The sequence below is a fragment of the Tachysurus vachellii genome, chromosome 19 (assembly GCF_030014155.1).
Source record: "Tachysurus vachellii isolate PV-2020 chromosome 19, HZAU_Pvac_v1, whole genome shotgun sequence".
Classification (NCBI taxonomy): domain Eukaryota; kingdom Metazoa; phylum Chordata; class Actinopteri; order Siluriformes; family Bagridae; genus Tachysurus; species Tachysurus vachellii.
This window is the reverse complement of record NC_083478.1, coordinates 17,834,285-17,855,492: the sequence shown is the minus strand read 5'-3', so window position 1 is coordinate 17,855,492 and position 21,208 is coordinate 17,834,285. Positions and strand designations below refer to the sequence as shown.

Genomic DNA, 21,208 nt, shown 5'->3' with positions numbered 1-21,208 from the left:
TTGGGGGGAGAATACATAATCTCCACTTATTTCAAATTGCCCTTCCACCCTTCCAACCTCCACTAGCTTTAAATAAACATACAGGATCTTCCACAAAGGAAATAAAAAATGACCCAAACCTCTTTTTCTGATTTCTTGGGCTCCAGTAACGGGTGCCAGTGTGCAATGGGTTTGCGTGGGTATGCCAGCATCTCATTCCAGTGGTCTCTGCCGAGGCCCTCAGCTGCGCACCCAACACGGTTCACTCCAATGATCTCGTTATGACCCACCCTGGAAAAGGAAAGAAAGGATAAACATGTACACATCATGTACATAATGTATGCCAGCTATTTATTTTTTTATTAAATTAGTTAGCAAATATAATTTCATGAAATAATCATGACAGCATTTCTATCACAACCCTGTCGAATTCTCTATTTGGTCAGAAGATGCTGAATAGTTTTCTAGAGTACCGGCTGCAAGATTTAACTTAGTGCTCTCATTCTAATACATATTATTGCTATAGTAACAGGGACTTTTACTTTAACTATTAGAGGTAAAGCTAGAAATTTACATTTTCCAACTTGGGAAACATGCAGGAGTTTTGCTTGAAGGAGAATAAAAATCAATACATTTTAAAAAGAGAGGCTAGTAAAGGAACGACTGTTTACAGCTACTGTAACACAAGTGATAACAAGAACTTTCTTCATCGGTGTTCGAAAATATCAAATAATATTTATTGGCAAATAAAACCTTTTAATGAATAAATAAATTGGCAAAATTTCATTATTACTGGAATGACACACTTCAGGACACGACTTTATAAGAAATTCATCAACTTTAAGGTAGTAGTTGTAACTGATTTATGTCACATCCAATCACACCACTTACTATATAAACTTAACACTTATAATAAAATAACATATAAAGTGTGTATGTAAATATACATGTGGCATATGAATCAGTTATTAAATATTTCCTATATGGAAAATAATCTCATTAATATTCATGAACACAATAAAGACCTGTGGATATTTTAATCCTGTCATATGCATATATACTTATATGTTCCTTATATGCTGTAACTACAGTTATCAATAAAAAAGCAATATACATAACATGCTTTTGCTTTTGTGGTATCCTTCCTTGAGTCCAAACTTCACACAAACCGCACCGTCTATGTAAACAGGAGCTTCCTGTGACTAGCGCTACCTTCTCCTGACCTTTTCCTCAGAGCTTCAGTTTGAGTATATGTGTCACTCTCTATATTTCTCTCTGGCACAAAATCGCCTCCATCGTTCTTTCTGAGAATCTGAGACTAGAGACCAAAGCTCTGAGTGAAACAGAATGAAAGGTCATGTTATAGAAGGCTATGTTTGTGTGCTCGAAACTGAAAAAATGTATACAATTTTTACACCATGATGCCATAATCGAGCTCGAAATTTAATAATGTTAATGTATGTTAAGAGACACTGAGATATTCTGGATCAAGGATGAACATTTGATGGACTTGATGTGATCCGTCATCTATTTACACACACACACACACACACACACACACACACACACACACACACACACACACAAGAGCTATAGATTGTAAAACAGGGCATGATATTTCATATGCATATTTATTATTTTTTTCTGTTAGAAAAGATTTGCTCATTCTCATCAAACCCTATGATTTTTGGACTGCCTCACTTCCTCTAGAACAGTGGATGTCTGTGAAACTGGGATTTGGTGGTCACAACCAGGGGGTTCGTGCTTCTTTAAAAATGTTATTTCCTTTATAACCGAGCGCTCAGAGTTATTAGACTGGTCGGGTCTTTGCAACTAAACTGAGTTTAATCCAAACCTCAGTAACTTGTAAACATGTAGCTTCTGATTAACATGTAGTTCGGATTTAACGGGTTCTGTCACTGGAAGGTTCACGAATAGGAAGCTCTACAGCTCTAATAAATATTATTAACAAAATATTATTGTATTTATATTTAAATGTTCTGGAAATAAAAACCGAGGGAGTCTGTGCAATTTAATTTTGAGTTAATAGGTTTGCGGCTGTAAAAAAAAAACCCTGAAATCTCCATAAATATACATAATATTCCTTAAGTATTCGTCTATCCCTTACCTCACAAGTACGGCATAATTTGCCCATGCTTAACATTTACTAATCATTAAGAAACAACATTTTTTAAATTCCTTTAAAGGAAAGTAAACATTTAATGTTGTGGAACATCTATGAAACAAGATATTATGATGTTATCAATTAAGTTCTAACTTAATTACACGTAAAAAACACCAGCCAATTTTTGCACCTTTCAGTTGAAAGTAATATGCAAAGTTTCATTTTTGTCAAAAGAATATAGACAAAAAAATGCCCTCTTTTGTCACTATTAATCAAAAAATACAAAACTACAACAACAAAACGTACAAACTCATCTGTTATGAAGATTTGAAGATGGCAGAAAACCTGCAAAGCGTTTTGTGAAATAAACATCTCCTTATTAAATCATCTGGTCTGCACAATTGATATGGCACAGGTTTTATGAAGAATGCCCTTTCTGACACAACCCTCTCTTTTTGTCCTGGCTTGAGACCGGCACTGAGTGCGAGTGAACTACAGCATTCAGTGGCTGAGTTAACTCTCTGCTTGGGAATCAAACCTGGGCCACTGAAACAAGCTAACAAACCTAATATCCCTGTGAAAGATGTGCATTACAGAAATACAGTAATACCTCGAGATACAAGTTTAATTCGTCCCGTGACCTTGCTCGTATCTCAAATTGCTCGTATCTCAAAGCAATTTTCCCCATTTAAATTAATTGAAATCCCATCCGTTCCAGCTCACAAAATCCAACTCCAGTTGTTTTGTTTATGTGTTTTGAATATGAAAAATGTACAGTACTTGTATTTATAATTTATATTTACGACAAATATTGTATAAAAACATACAGTAATAAAAGAGAATGTTAAAAAAATAAACTGGTTTTACTTTACGGAAGATGCGCACGGAGGTTGAGGGAGGAGTAAACAGGCGGAGGAGTTAGGAGGAATTACACTTTCACTTTGGTTCACTTACTCGCTACTGTACACTCTTAATGCTACTTTACACTTAAATGGAACGTAACTAAACTTCACTAAAATTAATGAACTTAACTGAAATTCTCTTAACTTAACTGAACGTAATTGCTACAATTTCTGTTTTCTTTACATTAATTTTGCTTAATTTTCTTCATCACTTTTCTCTAGACTTGTTTTTGCCTTTTTTGTCACTCTTTCCTCACTAACATCTGCCGGTCGTTTTAATAAAAACCTGTCTGGTCGGCATATCAGATGCGGTGTAGTCGCACAAGTTCAGATTTTTTTAACGGATCCAACGCTCAAAACGGATCCGAAAATTACGGATCCGCAGACAATCGGCACCACACAGCGCCTTTGCGATTCTCCATAGGAAATGAATGACTTCCGGTTTATCGGCCGTCGTTTGTCGTGTGCAGTGGAAAGACGGCTTTAACCGAGTGAGACGCGGGAAGCTGAGGCGGGGAAACAGAGCACACGTGGTTGTTGGGGAGCTCGGATGCTCGTATCTCAAAAAGTTGCTCGTATCTCAAGGCAAAAATTTGGTCGAATCACAGCTCGTATCTCAAAAAATTCGTATGTCAAAGCACTCGTATCTCGAGGTATCACTGTACTAGAAATGAACTAATAAATGAAAATAAACTTATTAGAGCATTAATATAATCTAAACCAAAACACCTTCTGTTTTGAAAATCATATGGATTTATTGTGTGTGTGTCAACTGTTTAAACATTAGATAACAATTCTGTAGATGTTTATTTCTTCATATGTTTCTGTAAAATTTGATGCTTTTAAGGAAATTAATGTGTGATTGATAAATAACCATTAACTAATAACTGCTCATGTGTTATTGGGTGATCGGTTTCATAACCCAAGACAGAACGAATTAAAATCACGTAACACTGAACCCTGAACCCTGAGGTTTACATACAGGTCGTAGTCCATGACGGAGATGTGCAGGCTGACTTGGTCCATGTTCTCTGGAGGGATGTCGAAAATGATGGCTTCATTGTAGATGGGGTTGAGTGTATTCTTTTTAATGGTGGTCTTCTTCTTTTTTAAACGCCTCCCATCACAAATGAGAGACACTTTGACATAAGGATCTGTGCAAACACAGGAATAGGAATAGGAAGTTACTCTGATTTGAATAATAATAAATGTCTTTGCTGACCCTTGATATCAATACAAGAACCTACAGCTGAACAGAATGGTGCACCAATCCACAATACTGAATCAGCTCAATTTATAACATTAACCCATCATATACTGTAAGTACACTGGGGTTCTATCGCATGGAAATGGACTTATTTTAATATTGGGGGTTATAACCTTATATTGGGGGTTTGATTCCCGCCTCCGCCTTGTGTGTGTGGAGTTTGCATGTTCTCCCCGTGCCTCGGGGGTTTCCTCCAGGTACTCCGGTTTCCTCCCCCGGTCCAAAGACATGCATGGTAGGTTGATTGGCATCTCTGGAAAATTGTCCGTAGTGTGTGAGTGTGTGAGTGAATAAGAGTGTGTGTGTGCCCTGCGATGGGTTGGCACTCCGTCAAGGGTGTATCCTGCCTTGATGCCCGATGACGCCTGAGATGACTCCCCGTGACCCGAGGTAGTTCGGATAAGCGGTAGAAAATGAATGAATGCATGCATGAATGAATGAAAGTCTGATGTTACTTGAGTCAGAACTCTGTTGGCCTTCAATGTGAGACGTGTGTTTTTAATGTTTGATAACCTTACAAAGAATTTTAGTTGCTGAAGATGAACAAGCTCTCTTGGCATCTCAGAGAACAGAAATGGGTTTGATATCACCATTTATTTTGGACATCTGTGTGGAAAAAATAACCATTTTTGTTTATTAGGAACTTTTCTATGAATTTCTTGATGCTACTAAGATTGATAAAGCAGAACTACTTATCAGAATCAGTATCAGGTTTATTTCCCAAGTATGTTTTTCACACACATGGAGTGAAAGGAAATGAACTAGTAATAAATGAATTAAATTAATTCTTAAAGCCCTGAGTAACTTAATATGTCAGAAAACATAATCAAGACATATACAACAATATAATACAACATAGCAGTCCAAAACAACGCAAGCATTTGTTGATGAATTAGTCTCAGGCAGTCTGTCTTTTGTTCACTTTTTTCCACCACAGACTTCAGGATCTTGAGTAAAAACATTTCCAAGCACCATGTTTCCATCTAGAAAGCAAACATAAGCAAGAGGAGCTGAGGAGCTAAGGAGACGGATCAGGCATGCCAGCGTTAAGGAGAAGTTTGAGCTGGATGGAACAGGAGGTCCCATGGACTGGATTTAAGAAGGCTTTCTCTCTACGTTTCACTCGTTTTGTCAAACTACTGATGAATCAACTTGCCACAGACATCCAGCGCTTTACTGGACACACAGTCCACTATTATTACTGCATACTGATTCTCAGCTTTACCATGTTTTAGTGTGTGATATGTATGATTTATTATTTTTGTACGTTACTCAGGCACCAAATTACTCCCAGTTCAAGCGGAATAAATTGGATAGGGATGTTTGACTCAGACGCCAAATATGCTTTGGGCACATTTTAATAGCTTGGGTTTACTGCATGTGAATAAAATTAGTGACATGAAACATTTTTATAGTGGAGTAATGATCAAATATTACTGAAATTCAAACCGTTATATAACGAGACAGTTCGTTTTTATATCCATTGCTTTGAGCTCCTGTTGAACACTGAGCTATACAGTATTTGCTTGCGGCTTTAATGACTCAGCAAAATACTAGAATCGAATTTGCCCTATTTCAATCAAGTTAATGGTGCACAGCTAGGAAATATTACAAAAATTGATTTTGAAAAGTATAACATGGGGCGTTTAGATTCTCCAGTGCTACAGGAAGATTATTTAAGCCAAATTATCTATGTTTAACAGATATGAAACAATATATTTATTCGAGTGGAAGTATATTATTGTGTAAAAAAATAACTCTACCTGAATATCCTGTGATGTCCATGGCCTTGAGGTTCCTGCACTTGATAACAGTGAGTGTAAGTCTTCCAGCTGTAGGCAGGTAGCATAGCGAGAACATGATCTCCCCGAGGTCCACGCTCTCCTGTCTCACACACAAAAACTATGTCAGTGGACTGAAAATCAACCTGTGAAAACTGTGATTGAGCAGGAAAAGTCACTCAGTGAGCTCGCGGCATGACCAATTTTTTAAAAATATTTCCATTTGATTAAAAATGACCTAAAATGTCATGTGCATGACAACTTGTCTCTTCTAATCAGCAGAAATATGCTATCTGATGAATGTAGAAAGAGTATTATTATTTTTTTAAAATTTGTAATGCTTGATTAACTAACATTATTAACTGCATTAATTAATATTAAGAATATACGTTCAGGATTTAAATGCGTGTCGATCTAAGAAAACGAATGACATGGTGACAACTTCTAGTACATGGTGTTCTGCTAAAACGATTCGCTTTATAACACTGGATTTTTACCAGTACATATGCGTTCCATTCCTATAGAGACAATTAAATTATTTTATCTCAGCAAATCTGATCTAAATTGAGTCAGGACTCTGTTGGCTTTCAGTGTGAGATGTTTGTTTTTCACTCTGTTGATAACCTTACATATAATTTTAGTGGTTGACACTAAACACCTTTAAATTTTAGACCCTTATGAAAAACCACTTCGGGAATCTCAGAGAGATATTTTGGGATCTTTCTAGAAACATATTTCCCCCAGTACTCTAGGAAAAGTGAAATAGTTATGAAACACTAGAAATTCTTAAAGTCTTGAGTGTCTTCTTTCATATGAGCTTCATATTATCAAAATTTCACTCCTCTATGGAATAAGACATGACAAAGACATAAACTGCTGAACATGTAGGCAGAAATTACGGTTTTTAGCTTGGTTACCACTAAAAAGTAAAAAAAAAAAAAGGAGAAATATTACACTGGCTCAGAATCATCACAGACATTTTATCAGCTGGTATCTGATTCCAAACTGAATTAATTACACTTATTGGGTGTCTGTTTTAATAGAGCACAGATGTAAACATACACAACTGAATCAGATCTGTTACGAAACAATAACATTTAGATTCTTATGACAACAATTCAATATTTTGACTATACCAAAGAATCTAACAATTAATCTGCTGTGAAAAGATACAATTTAGATTCATAAGGCTAGATAATTGATAAAACCCCTGAATCTGCCGATGATGTCACAGACATCTAAATCATTACTAATGCTTTTTTTCATGACTCACATTTGTTATTGGGCAAAACCTCTGTCTTGTTTGCACCATTAAAGCAGCAGTGGCTCTACTTTGGTGCTACATACTGTGTTTGTTTCTTTTTCAGATTCATTTCCAACCTGGGAATAATTTGGCAATCAGGCATAAGTATAACAATTCTGTGCCTCATACGTATGTCATTAGGCTCTGGGAAACATTTTAAGTAGGTATCTGCCGCTGTAGCTTGGCACTTCTGACTGTGACTGCTGGGGTGACTTTAATAGGCCTGTGACTCACTGCTGAGGTCTGAGTGGTGGGCTGTTTGGACAGATACCGCCACCCTGGCCAATTAACTCTTATATCTCTCTAAGAAAAGACGCCACCCCAACTGGGTGCTAATTATCCGTCAATACCACTGAAAGTCTCTGCATTTTTGTCTCTACACAGCCATGGCAGGTTAGCCATCACTTCCTCAAAGCTATTCCATGGTTCAAGGCAGGTCAAAAAAGAGACAAAAAAAAAACAACAGCCAGTGAGAGCGTTAGAAGCCGAGAACATCCAAGCCTGTTGGGATGTTAAGCATGTAAGATGAAGTGGAAGGGCTGTTATTTAGTCAAAGTGCCTGAGTCAGTCTCATCCTGTCCACAGCATTAAGACTGGTGGAAACTCTAATCACTTTAAATGAGCCGGCTAAGCCGCTCAGGGATGGACGAGGGCCCTGACTCTTCTCCCGCTGTGGCTTAACATCTATCTACGCACAAAGTTGATATGCGGAGCACTAATGTGAGCGCGATGATGCTATTAAAAGCCGCTTGAAGGAAGCACCAATAGTCAGACTCCAGAGTGAATCAGTGAGAAAGAAAAAAGTATCCAGAAAGTGACATTAAAGTGCACTTTGCTTGGATAGAAAGGGTGTCAAGTGGATATTGCAGCCGACTACCTCTGATTTATCACAAGATACTATAGTAATAGACACGGATTCAAGTGTGCTATAACTTTCAAGAACGTTCTTTCCTTTCTTAAGGCTGCTGGGATGTTACATGGAGCCAATTTTATATTTTACTCATTAATGATATAATAAATCGGTGAACTGCAAAATCTTTCTATCCATATCCAGAGTTATACTTGAGCAGAATTCAATCATATTCTGTATGTCTTTATAACTACACTGATCTAAACAAACTTGATTGTTATTTACTGGATTTTGCTTCGAAATGCTGACCTATTACAAGTAATTCAATTCAGTTTAATTCAGTTTGATTTGTGTAGCGTTTTTTAACAACAGACATAGTCGCAAAGAAGCTTTAGGGTTTGAGTTAAAAAGTTTAATATCACCTCTAATGAGCAAGACAGAGGAGAGGGTGGCTCGGGTGGGAAAAAACTCCAAGATGAGATTAGAAAAAAAAAACTTGATACTCAAAAGATTCTAACATTTATATATATTTACACCACAGTGCTGTTGAATTCTAAAACTGCCTTTTTATTTTTCCATTAATTATAACAGCGACTCAGCAACAAATCACAGGTTTGTGTTAACATGGCTAGAAAAACCGACACCTAAACTAGCATATTTATTTGTAAATGGAGCATTTTTATAGACGAGCTACGCTACAGGCCATTGCTGATCCTGGGGATCCTGTGGAGGTTTGGAAAAATGAGTGGGAACAGGAAGCTGGATTTCAAGAAGTTAACAAAACAAAGGATTTCTGTTACCTGATGCCACTTTCCATACAAACCAAATGTATATAGAAAGTAGAGAATTTTATTCTTACTACAGGTTCAATGCAGAAAATTAAAAAAAAATATATAAATATAATTTCGTAAGACACTTTAGCATCAAGTTAGCATCATGTTATTTTTCTGCCCATAATGTAACTGGCTCTGTGTTACACACTGCTATGGAAACCATATTGTCATCTGTCACAAATACAAACACAGTATTTGTTCTGGTCAACAGAGTTTTTACTTTTAGGTCACACCAAAGTGAAACAGAGCAGACAAAATTGTAAGGACTTCAGCTGCTGCCGCTTACACGCGTAATGGTAAGTGACAGCTGTTTTTTTTCTTTTTTCTTTTCTTATTGTTTTGTTTGTGAGCGCTGACAGAAAATGCCCTTAATGCAGTGCCATGAGAAAAGCATCCTTTGAGCCTTAGCTAGGGTCTAAAATGCCAAACACATTACGCTTTCCTGCTTGTCAATGAGCTAATTCGTGATGAAACAGTCACTGTAATGAACATGAAGCCATATCAAAGCTGTCTAATCCCAGCCTTCTGCTGGACTGTGTGTCTTGTTAAATCCCTTGCATCATCGGTTCCTCTATAATTGAGTGCTGCAAAGTTGTTTTTTTTTCACTTCTCTGCTAGCATCAATTACTAAGCACGAAAAACACAGAGCAATTAGTGCCACCACAAACGGAAACGCGTTCATTTCAAATGTCTTTTAGAAATAGAGTTATTTTGTTGCAGGAAATCAGCCTAAAAAATTTAACAACACATTTTTTTTTCATTTATTCTCATTGTGCTATTCCTCAAATCCACGTATCACTGAGGAACTCACAATGGCTGTAGTTTTCCTTTATTTGTCCTTGAGTTCTTACCATTAAGCAACTAATTGAGTGTGAAACAGCATGTTGTCGTATCTTACAACCTCTGAGATAAATGTTAGCATGCTCTGTTTGTTTGTGAATCACTACCAAGGAAACTTTTTATCATTGATGGGTTTGTAAAATTAAAATACTACGTCACAGGTGGGATTATTTATGACTCACACTACCTTTCTGTGTCCTGTTGAATGGTACCATCAATAATACTTAGGGTTTCATTCAGAGTTAGGATAAAGTATGCGCAGGACAAAAATATCATACCTCAATAGGTCATTTAAATTAATCATGGACTGTATATACACTGTAAAAATTATAGCATGACCTTTAAAGCCAACAGTAAATAATACGTTATTCATTAATTAATTACTTAATTAAAATGTCTGTCTCTTGAAAGTTCTTCAAAGAAGGGAGGCAGCTTTTTAATCTGAGACACGACTTATTTTACAGATGGAGGAGATTACTGATACTTAACACTTGCTTAAAGTGAGCTGTAAGTGTGTCCAGTCAGCTCATCCTTCAGCTTACTTTACAGGAGAACACATTGAATTAACAAAAACCAAAGATGCTATTTATTCAACTGACGATCATTCATTCAATCATTCATTTTCTACCGCTAATCCGAACTACCTCGGGTCACGGGGCGCCTGTGCCTATCTCAGGCGTCATCGGGCATCAAGGCAGGATACACCCTGGACGGAGTGCCAACCCATCGCAGGACACACACGCTCTCTCATTCACTCACACACTCACACAATACGGACAATTTTCCAGAGATGCCAATCAACCTACCATGCATGTCTTTGGACCGGGGAGGAAACCAGAGTACCCGGAGGAAACCCCCGAGGCACGGGGAGAACATGCAAGCTTCACACACACAAGGCGGAGGCGGGAATCGAACCCCCAACCCTGGAGGTGTGAGGCGTTCATAGAGCTCAGGCCCTGTACTATTTTCATCATATTACAATTTCATGAGCATCATTTAGTATCTTCATTAATTTATACGTATGATTAAAATATAGATAATGGAACGTGCTTGATCAGGTGCTACTCTATGTTGTGTAAGCTGAGGGTGAAAAACATATTGTTCAATTAAACCAAATTTTCAGCCAATAATTTGATGGTTTTATATATATAGGACTATATCTGAAGTAATACTGTATACTGGTAGATTTTTTTTCACCCAGAAATTGCTTGTGTTTATAGGTCTAGATGGTATTAGAAAGCCCAGCTCTCATTCTCATGCTCGAGAGATTCTTTAATTTAAGAAAACTCTGTTACAAATAATGTAGCTTTGGATTAAATAATGTATGTATATCATGTCTGATAGAGTATGTATTACCTGTACAGGTGTTATATAGTATACGTCTAAAGATAAAGGCTCATCAAGATCCAATTATGTACCTTTAAAATCATTCTTAAAGGTTTACTATATTCAAAATACTTCCAGTCTTATCCAGGGCCGGTGTAGATGGAGGTTTTCATTCCGATCATGCAGAAGCCACACCAGAGTCAACTGAAAGAAAAATCAACCGATGAAACAGGTGGAATCAGATCAGGTGTGGCTCCTGTTTGACTTCAATGAAAACCTACAGTACACCCACATGTTGATAGGATTGGACAGCACTGCCTTAAGGTGACATCTGTTTTTTCCAGAGAGTGGCACAGATCTGAACTTACTTGACTAGATCACGCACTGGGTGATTCCTTCATCACCCTTATCGCAGATTGCTTGAAATACCTGATCTACCATGTACCCTAATGAAGCCTGATGATGCTGAAGTGCCTGACATGACATTAATTAGGATTGTAATTCAGGTTGAGGTCTGAGAAAAAAAGTCCCTGAGAAAGTGCTGAATGCTGGAGAAGAAATTGTAAGGTTGTTCTAACAGTTTTGCATGATAAATACAAGCCATTGATTTTCTTATCTTAACAGAACAGAAAATCTGCACTGTCGAGTGAGATAAATAGGGAGTATTTTTGTTTTCGTTTAAACGATACCGTTTCGACTGAAAACCGAGCAGTTGTCTAAAGAACTGCAGTAATCTGACATGGTTTAACAAATACTGCTTATTTCTGCACTCACACCCAAAGACCTTCCTTATCATCGTTCACATTAAGTGGACCTCGGCATTTTTCAGCGTATTTGTCCAGTGGGAATTAACTTCACTCCAGCACTCACAAACAAATCTCCATGAGCTACAATTTAAACAAATATGTGCTTGTAGGTCCTTTTTTTTATTAAAATGTTGTGGATAACATCGCTAAACCTAATAAGTTAATTATGAAATTGATTAATAAAATGTTACGAAGATGCACTGGAACTGAAAGGGAAATAAATTCTCTTACAGTGGTGGAGTACTGGATGTCCTTCCAGATGGAAGTCTCCCGGGAGAGATCAGACACCTCGAACAGGTTGTCCATTTCGACTTCACCGATCATGTCGTGCCGGGAGAAGCGATCAAAGTCGAACACGCTGAGGTGCAGCTTCCTGTTGTTCAGCTCATCGTAGGGCACTGGAAACTGAAAGAGCTCATCAAATGTAGGGTTGAGTGTCTTGCGATGGACTCGTGTCTGGAACTTCTTACGATCCGGGAGCAGGTAGACCTTGACGTAGGGGTCAGAGCTGCCGCAAAGGTCTTTAGCCGGCAAGTCGAAAGCTTTGAGGACGTGGACCATCAGTGTCTCGTTTTCATAGTCGTAACGTAGTGAGAAGTTGATCTTACCACAAGTCTTGCCGCTACCCTTCTTGGCCGACTCTTCGCTCTCGAGCATGCTCTGCTTGTAGAGCTCTGGATTGATGCGTCCGATGCTTGTGGGCTGCGCGTCCACGTCCACATAGTCATCGCCCAGATCCAGACTACTTACTTGCATCTGACGCGGCAGGTGACGTTTGAAGGAGCTGTGCCTGAGAATGAGATCCAGAGAGAGAGCATTTCAGTATTTCATCCAAGGGTTTGAAAGGAGTCTGAAATTTTGTTCTCTATCTCGCAAGATGAGGAAACAGTTGTTGTTCTGAATTCTAGAGTATTATTTGAACCTGGTAATATGTACATATCGTTCTGCCTCAACTGCTTCATATTGCTTTTGCAGCAATACACATTCATATCCAACATGCCTTAATGTGATGGTCTTTGAGAACAGCTTTACCTGTCTAAATGCTAATTAACCACTGCAAATACTTTTTCTGCTGAACAAAGATTAATGATTTCCCAGGTAACTGAATATGGATTAAACATCATCAACTTAACTGAGTAAGTGTAAAGAAGGAATATGTCCCAATTAAATACCAAAGAGTTTACTAATTGCTTCTAGATTAGATAAAATAGATAGTTTTTAAGGATCTCTTCTGGAATTGTTGACAGTACAAGCCAAACTGGTCATTGACATTTTAAATAAATCGGTCAATTCACCTTCTATAACAACAGGCTTATCGTTTTTGATGTATAAGCTAGTAGACAGCGACTGAGATTTGCTGATTTAGCCTTTAATGTCGGTACATTGTGACAGTCAGTCAGTAAGTCTTCTGATTTCTTAGTTATAAACTGTATTTTTGTATTATAAACATAAAGTTGTTGCTATAAACCATCATGGATTTTTCTCCTGTTTGGAGATCAGCAGCGTGACACAGACTAGTATTTATTCCAAGCAGATCTTTTATTAGAAGTTAAGGAATGTGTTGAAAAAGCACAAAAGTAAAGACAAGTGTTCTTGCCTGACCTTTGGCTTCCATTTATAAATGGTTTAATCAAGACATGAAGTGAAGAATAAAAAAGTAAATCAGTGGACAGATTGAACTCAGCTAGACATAAAAAAAAACACTGTGTTGGTTCTCATTAAAACTTGCTCGCTAACCTCATTACCAGACTAGCAGACATGAGATTCAGGCGAAGTCTGGGTTATTTATGGAGAGTGTGCTAATTGCCAACAGGTGGCTAAGTGTTAGCTAAGTCTGTGGTACGAGAGGCAGTGGCTTATGTGACTGTACTTGTTTGATTAAGGATTTTGGGAAATGGAGTTTGTTATAGAATTGTAGCTGTGGGAGATTTTAGCTTTGAACCCTTTGAAATATACTGTATTCAGAATGATCAAAGGGTTTCAAATGTCTGTATATAATTAACTTTGATATATGTTTGCTGTGTTAATCACACTGGTAAACATGGAAAAGTCAAAATATATTTCACACCCCTTCATTTGTGTAATCCCTTTTTACTTTATAGATTTACTTCAGGTTTAACTTTTTTCCACCAGAGGACAAAAAAAATGGAATTTGTTCCTGTTTTGTTGTTTCCATGTTCAACAGTGAAGTTTCACTCCACAGTGGTTTTTAATATGAAGCTCAAACAGGCATTTTTCCTGGTTGTCTCTGAGATACACTCCAGGGTGTCAAGGTGACAGCTGATGATGTGGAAAAAAAATATAAAGGGGTAGATCTGGATTTATAAGGTCTTATTATCAACCTGTTTGTGGTATATTGTTGTGGTCAATAGAAATGTCATGAGAATTATATCTTTTAATAATATCTCTCTTATATCTCTGCCTAATAACGTTATTAATATGATCGATGGAAGACAAATCATTTTGCATCGATTTGACTGTACAGGTTGCACTGACGTTTTTATTTAGCATATTTCCCTCACACCTCTTCTCTTGAAATCAAGTTGCGGCTACAACACTGAGATTCATACATGGACCAGTGACATAAAGTCACCAAGCTAAAGTTCGATGCCTTCCTTATCTGCCTCATAGTTATTCCACATATAACTTTTATGATGTGTGTGTGTGTCCGTGTGTGTGTGAGATCTGCTCTCTGCATGCACTTAAATAGAATGTTTTATCAATTTTCTTAATCTCTTTGCTTATCGAGAAACACTGTTTGACAAATTAAGAATGTGAAGAAAATAAAAAATAAAATTAAAAATTATTTAACTAATCAATCTCACTGGGATGCTGTAGTATTGTACATATGAGCTTCTTCTGTAATCATAAAGACAGTTCTGTTACACACACTCTACTCCTACTAGCACTCAGTACTGTCTGTCTTTATGTATCTACAGTACTGTATACCTGTATTCTTTCATTGCTGCTTTAATCCCAGAAGGGATTCTCTTAAGGATCCTTCCTCATGACTTCTCAGGAAGCTGGAGGAAATCACAGGAATATCGTGCAAACTAGATGCACACAGGAATCATGGAGAATCTTCAGAAAATTGAACCCCTAACCCTGGAGGTGCAAAATCCTCACAGCTAACCCAATTCTCCTCACTTTATGATTCATATGATACCCTAAAACCCTTTCCTGTAGCGAAGACAGGCAGGTTACAGTGCATGTTAACAAATTAGCATGAGAAAAAGCTGGTCTTTATCAGAGGACATGCAGAAAATCAATGATGGCAAGGCAGACAGATTTGTTGGCATGGGACGACATTCGCACATGACACCACTGATTTCCATCTGCCCTGAGTTTCTCTCTCTCTTTCTCTTCTCTCTCTCTCTCTCTCTCTCTCTCTCTCTCTCTCTCTCTCTCTCTCTCTCTTCACCAATCTGTTGCTTCTGTTTATTGTGCTTGCTGCAACCCTACAACAATTTGGAAATGATTGACCCTGACATCTCTGCACTCTCCCAGTAAGAACTCTAAATAAATAGAAATATCAAATGAAAGACTACGTATGTCTGGCTCTAGGCTCCGACACGTCTGTGGCGATCTGTACCGTAAGCATGACGTGGACTTTACTTGTTAGCAGGAGAGCTGTAACCATGGTTACCTGGATGTTATTGTCATCTGTCTGCAATTTGCACTTATTACCTCTAGGCATGTTGACCCTGTTATTGGCGCGGTCTGCTATTGTTACCGTCTCTGGGCGTTATTATAATATTCGCCTGTCTCTTTTATGTATCTCACTTTTATAGAATTCTCTTCTTAAAGTTGTGTCTGTTTTGTGTTCCAGTGAACTCACAATGCACACGAATCCATCAAACTTGTGATGTGAAAAAAATTATTTGTACGAATAAACATATAGGAAGCTGACGGCAAAGGTGTCTCATACATACAGGGATGTAAACAAATAACAAATACAAGTACATTATTTGGAGTAAACTGATAGATATGAAAATTATTTTTAGAAAGCTTACAGCTGTGGTTGAGACTTGAGCTGTTCATTGGGAGTTTGATTGTAAGGAAAAAAATTACAAACTGCTGTGAGATATGAAGCTTGGTGGACATTTAGTGATTGGTGATTGTCTGGTCACAGTATACAGTATAATGGGAAATAAAGCTTATTGAATTGGAACTAGAGGGGGGCACGGTGGCTTAGTGGTTAGCACGTTCGCCTCACACCTCCAGGGTTGGGGGTTTGATTCCCGCCTCCACCTTGTGTGTGTGGAGTTTGCATGTTCTCCCTGTGATTGCGTGAGTGAATGAGAGTGTGTGTGTGCCCTGCGATGGGTTGACACTCCGTCCAGGGTGTATCCTGCCTTGATGCCCAATGACGCCTGAGATAGGCACAGGCCCGAGGTAGTTCAGATAAGCGGAAGAAAATGAATGAATGAATGAATTGAAACTAGTTCATAAGCACTTTATGTGCTGATTTACTGAGTCACTTATGGAGACTTTAATCATGTTGAAAGAAGGGTCATCTAAAAATTCTGAAATTCTTTACGCTTCTCTAGCATGCTGCATCGCGATGAGCAAATCAAAAAGAAATTTTAAAGAATTCTCAAAGATTCCTGTAATCTTTCACACACTAAACTTAGTGGTTTGGACATACCTAATGACCTCATTGTGTGTGTGTGTGTGTGTGTGTGTGTGTGTGTGTAAGGATATAATGAAGTGATATAATTATTTGTACTACCTGGTGGATGAGGCTGGTTCTGTGGTCTGTCTCTGCATGCGCTGTGTGCGCCGCAGGAAGTGCTCCTTCATGGAGAGCTGCACCTCTGCTGGAATGTCAGGTGATGTGTGGCTGATCTTCACGGCTGCCTCCAGAAAACCGATGGGTGTGAGAGACTCCTTCACTTTCTCCATAGCCATGCCGACCAGGGGCTGCTGGGGACTGGGAACACGTGACAGCGGCTGAAGCGACGGGTAGCTCTCCGCGGTTAGGGCGACGGAACTGGACGACGTCACGGCCTTATTGCGCCAAGGTATCCAACACAGTTTCCAGGAAGCTAAAGCCACCAGTAGCAGCAATGCCAAACTGCACGCCACTAGAACGCCAACGGGGATGCCAACAGTGACGTCTGTAGCCAGGAAGACGAAAGCCAAGAAAAAGTAGTGCCACAATATGTGGAAACAGATGGCAGAGACGGTGAGAGAGACACAGAAACATACATGTTAATATATTTAGGTAGATATTTTTGCCTGTTAGAGACACATTATATAGTCATATACAGTATATCATCACTGACGTTGAGTTCACTGACAGTGGCTTTATAGGCAGCAAAGGAAATCTGTAATCCTCAGTTGGCAAAACAAAGGCTATTGAAAAGTGATGATCATAACACTCCCACACGAATACACCGCAATGTAATTAATCACTCATACAGCATATAGGCCTGTAATCTACTTTCAAAGAAACAATGCCAGTGGAAGATGCTGCAAATGCTGCCATCTGTGAAATGCCTTTGAGTGGGTGTGTAAGAAAACAAACGCACGTTTTCTCCTATATAGAGCAGGCTTGGAAATGAGCTAGGACACCATAAAGCTGGAGAGACTTCGAGAATGCTGACAAGCAGTATGCAAACACTGATTTAAAATGAAAAGGCGGAAGAGAAGTGGCGACAAGGCTGTCATTTAGCATACCGCTGGGAGATCTAGCTTTGTTTTTTTCTCCAAATAATCTCAAGACAGTATGATTATTTTTTCTCTCCTAGCCAACAAAACTGAGCAAGAAAGGCTGACTTTTTTTTTTTAATTTATTTTTTATTGAAGCCGAGGCTGTCTATTACTCGGTGGCTTCGATTAGTTCGATTTATCAGCTGTTATGGAGACAGAAAGATCCATGAACTTGTTGAGAAGGCAAATGAAACCCAAATCTCCAGACACGCTTGGATGTCTGTAGCCAAGTCTAATCAGATGTTTTTTAAAATGTCCTCATGTTTTTTTCCCACAAAGCCTTTTTGCTGAGCGATGACATGGGTTAGATTTTAATGAGTAAAATGATTTTTTAACAATTCAAACATTGAAGACAGTGAGCTTTGTGTAGGGCTAATTCACATGTGAATAGCAGGATGAATAAAACTTCATCTAGATTTCCTGTGAGCATCTGAAATGTAATTAACCTAGACTGATATCATTTGGGGGGGCACGGTGGCTTAGTGGTTAGCACGTTTGCCTCACACCTCCAGTGTTGGGGGTTCGATTCCCGCCTCCACCTTGTGTGTTTGGAGTTTGCATGTTCTCCCTCTGGGTACTCCGGTTTCCTCCCCAGTCCAAAGACATGCATGGTAGGTTGATTGGCATGTCTGGAAAATTGTCTGTAGTATGGGATTGTGTGAGTGAATGAGAGTGTGTGTGCCCTGTGATGGGTTGGCACTCCATCCAGGGTGTATCCTGCCTTGATGCCCGATGACGCCTGAGATAGGCACAGGCTCCCCATGACCCGAGGTAGTTCGGATAAGCGGTAGAAGATGAATGAATGAATGAATGATATCATTTGACTTTCCAAGCTGGTCAGATATCCAGAACTTTATGTTGTTTTTATTTTCCTTACTCTAGTATGTACAGTACGTGGACCTCACAGTTAGAGAGTTCTTTTAACTCCATGTCCACTCTCTTGGATGAAGAATGGATTTCTAGAGCCAGTGATTTATTCTTATTTATTCATCCAGTCTGTAGATTCTTCTTGTAATCTGAAATTGTGATACAAAGTCTGTCTGTCTGCCTGTCAACTTTCCATTCCACCCTCACTAACAGCACAGCTGGGTCCTTTTGACCAGCTTAGCAGTCACCGTGTGCACTTATTTAACTCTGAGCTTTATAGAGTAAAAGCAGTGTTCCTTCCAATAGCAAAAAAATGAACAATTTCAGGATATTTTTAGATTCAAAAGCACGTCTTTGATAACACCATATGAGATTTTTTTTTGTCTAACACAAAAATAGGTGCAAATTGTTTTGAATTTAATATCTGGCAAGCGTAACCATTTGTAGCACAACATACAATTGTGTGACAATACTTAAAAGAGCATTAAAAGAGCAAAAAAAAGTACAATATCTTAGCATTGTTAAACTTTGTTCTGATTGGTGCATAAAATATATATATAATACATTACTTCTAGATGCATATACAATGAAAATCACAGGTTTAAATTAATGTCCTTGTTGTACTATGCCAGGGGTCGGAAACCCGTGGCTCCGGAGCCACAAGTGGCTCTTTCATCCCTCTGCTGCGGCTCCGTGTAGATTTGGAAAAGAAATATTTAATTTAAATGTATTTTATTTTAGTTAGTTAGTTTTTAAAAAAAAATGTAATTCTAAACTCTAAGATTATGATGCTCTTGTAACATTAAAATAAACCGTGTTTAATTTTTTTGTCGCTCAAAATATGCGTCATAACTGCCGACTTGCGAAATCCAACACACAGAAACACGCATTTTTGGTTTGCTGCAGCGGGCAAGTTAAAATTTTGATGTCATCCAGGTCTGTCAAGTGTCACGCATTGACTTGACAGTCACGCATTTCGGTCTTTTCTCCCGCTCTCCCGCCACACATCGTATTTCTCACGCAGAAAAACGTTTTGACTATTTATAATATTTAATATGCCGCAGCGCCCAAAATGTATCAGTCAGCACCGCTGTCTCTATGGAACCGGGCAGGAATCAAGTGCGTCTCAGTTCTTAGTCGAGCCTGACACCTATCAGCCAATCAAAAAAAGAGGCTACACAATAGCCAATCAGAAAATAGCACTATCTTGGAAAGATTTAACGCAACAACCAATGAAAAAAATTGGGGTTGCGGGGGGTTGGAGATGTCACGCTTGCCTGTCTTCAAAAATTGGACTTAATTAGAAATTGAACATTTTATTTGATTTTATTTTTGTTTGCTTGCTGAAATAAGATTTCGTTGCTCATAAATGCAACACACTAGTTTTTTCTATACTTTCCATATAGGTAAAAAACTATATATGCAGTGTTATCTTCATTTTAGATTTCAAAAGGGTTTAGTGGCTCCCTGTCCAAATGGCTCAGTAGTAACTACTTACACAAGAACTTTTAGGTTTAGGGTTAGCATATAAAAGTATTTAAAAGATGTGCATAAGTATTTTTGGAAGGAGTCTCTAGTGTCAGTGTCGCTTTGTAAGTTTTCTAACACAGTAAGGCATCACTATGGAGGGATTTGGCATTTCTTGGCAACATGAACTTAATTCAAACGCGTACATCGGATGTGATTGGATTGAGGATCATTATCACAATTAGCTTAAATACAGCTAAAAAAACCAACACTGAACTCACACAGGAGTTGAGAATTGATCCCGTGACACTTCTTTACATCTGCAGACACATTACCATTGCACTGTTCTACCATGCGTATATTAATCACCTACATGTAATGCTAAGTTAGAATTCCCATCAGAGACACCATCCTCATGAGGTTCATTCATTCATTCATTCATTCATTTTCTACCGCTTATTGGAACTACCTCGGGTCACGGGGAGCCTGTGCCTAGGCACAGGGAGAACATGCAAACTCCACACACACAAGGTGGAGGCGGGAATCGAACCCCCAACCCTGGAGGTGTGAGGCGAACGTGCTAACCACTAAGCCACTGTGCCCCCCCATGAGGTTTCCCCAAGTAATTAGTTTATGTTAATATTCCATGAGTTGAGCACGTTCTATCACGCTACATCGTTCAATCGAGTCATTAAGAAACTCGTCTAAATGTCTCGAATTAATGTAAGCTACATATAATATTTGTTCAGTCGGACTGATCACAGAAGTAAAGCTGAGAAAGAAAAAAAAGCTCGTGGTGGAATGACTATTAACATACTGTAAGTGATACAGTAAGAACTAACTCATGGATGTTCCACATATGTAACTAGAAATGGATAAAAAGTCTGGGGTCATTTTTTAATAAATAGCAATGTCAATAGTTGTCGTCGACGGAAAAACATAATCCTCAGTGTGAAATAATCTAAGTTGTGCGATGGGCTACGATACAGCACGCCGTCACTGCTGACTTTCTTCTAATGCTTAGAAAATAGTGTAAATAAAATACACATAGTGTACTAGCTTTTCAATATTTAATTCAAACTCATCACCTACGCTTATCTCAAACCCCTGACCTTGAGTTTACACTGTCAGGCCACAGGGGGTGATA

The 21,208-nt window shown here is 38.4% G+C and overlaps 1 protein-coding gene across 1 annotated transcript in view; it reads right to left on the bottom strand.

The window, feature by feature from the left end:
* The window catches only part of syt6a (synaptotagmin VIa), a 44,887-nt gene that overhangs the window by 3,853 nt on the left and 19,826 nt on the right, over positions 1–21,208 (bottom strand). Inside the window, exons 2-6 of the mRNA XM_060894808.1 lie at positions 16,745–17,132; positions 12,244–12,802; positions 6,037–6,157; positions 3,989–4,160; positions 120–270 (exon numbers count right to left, since the gene is read on the bottom strand). Of these exons, the coding sequence (XP_060750791.1) occupies positions 120–270; positions 3,989–4,160; positions 6,037–6,157; positions 12,244–12,802; positions 16,745–16,923 (1,182 nt within the window). The 5' untranslated portion in view covers positions 16,924–17,132. The remainder of the gene's footprint in view (positions 1–119; positions 271–3,988; positions 4,161–6,036; positions 6,158–12,243; positions 12,803–16,744; positions 17,133–21,208) is intronic.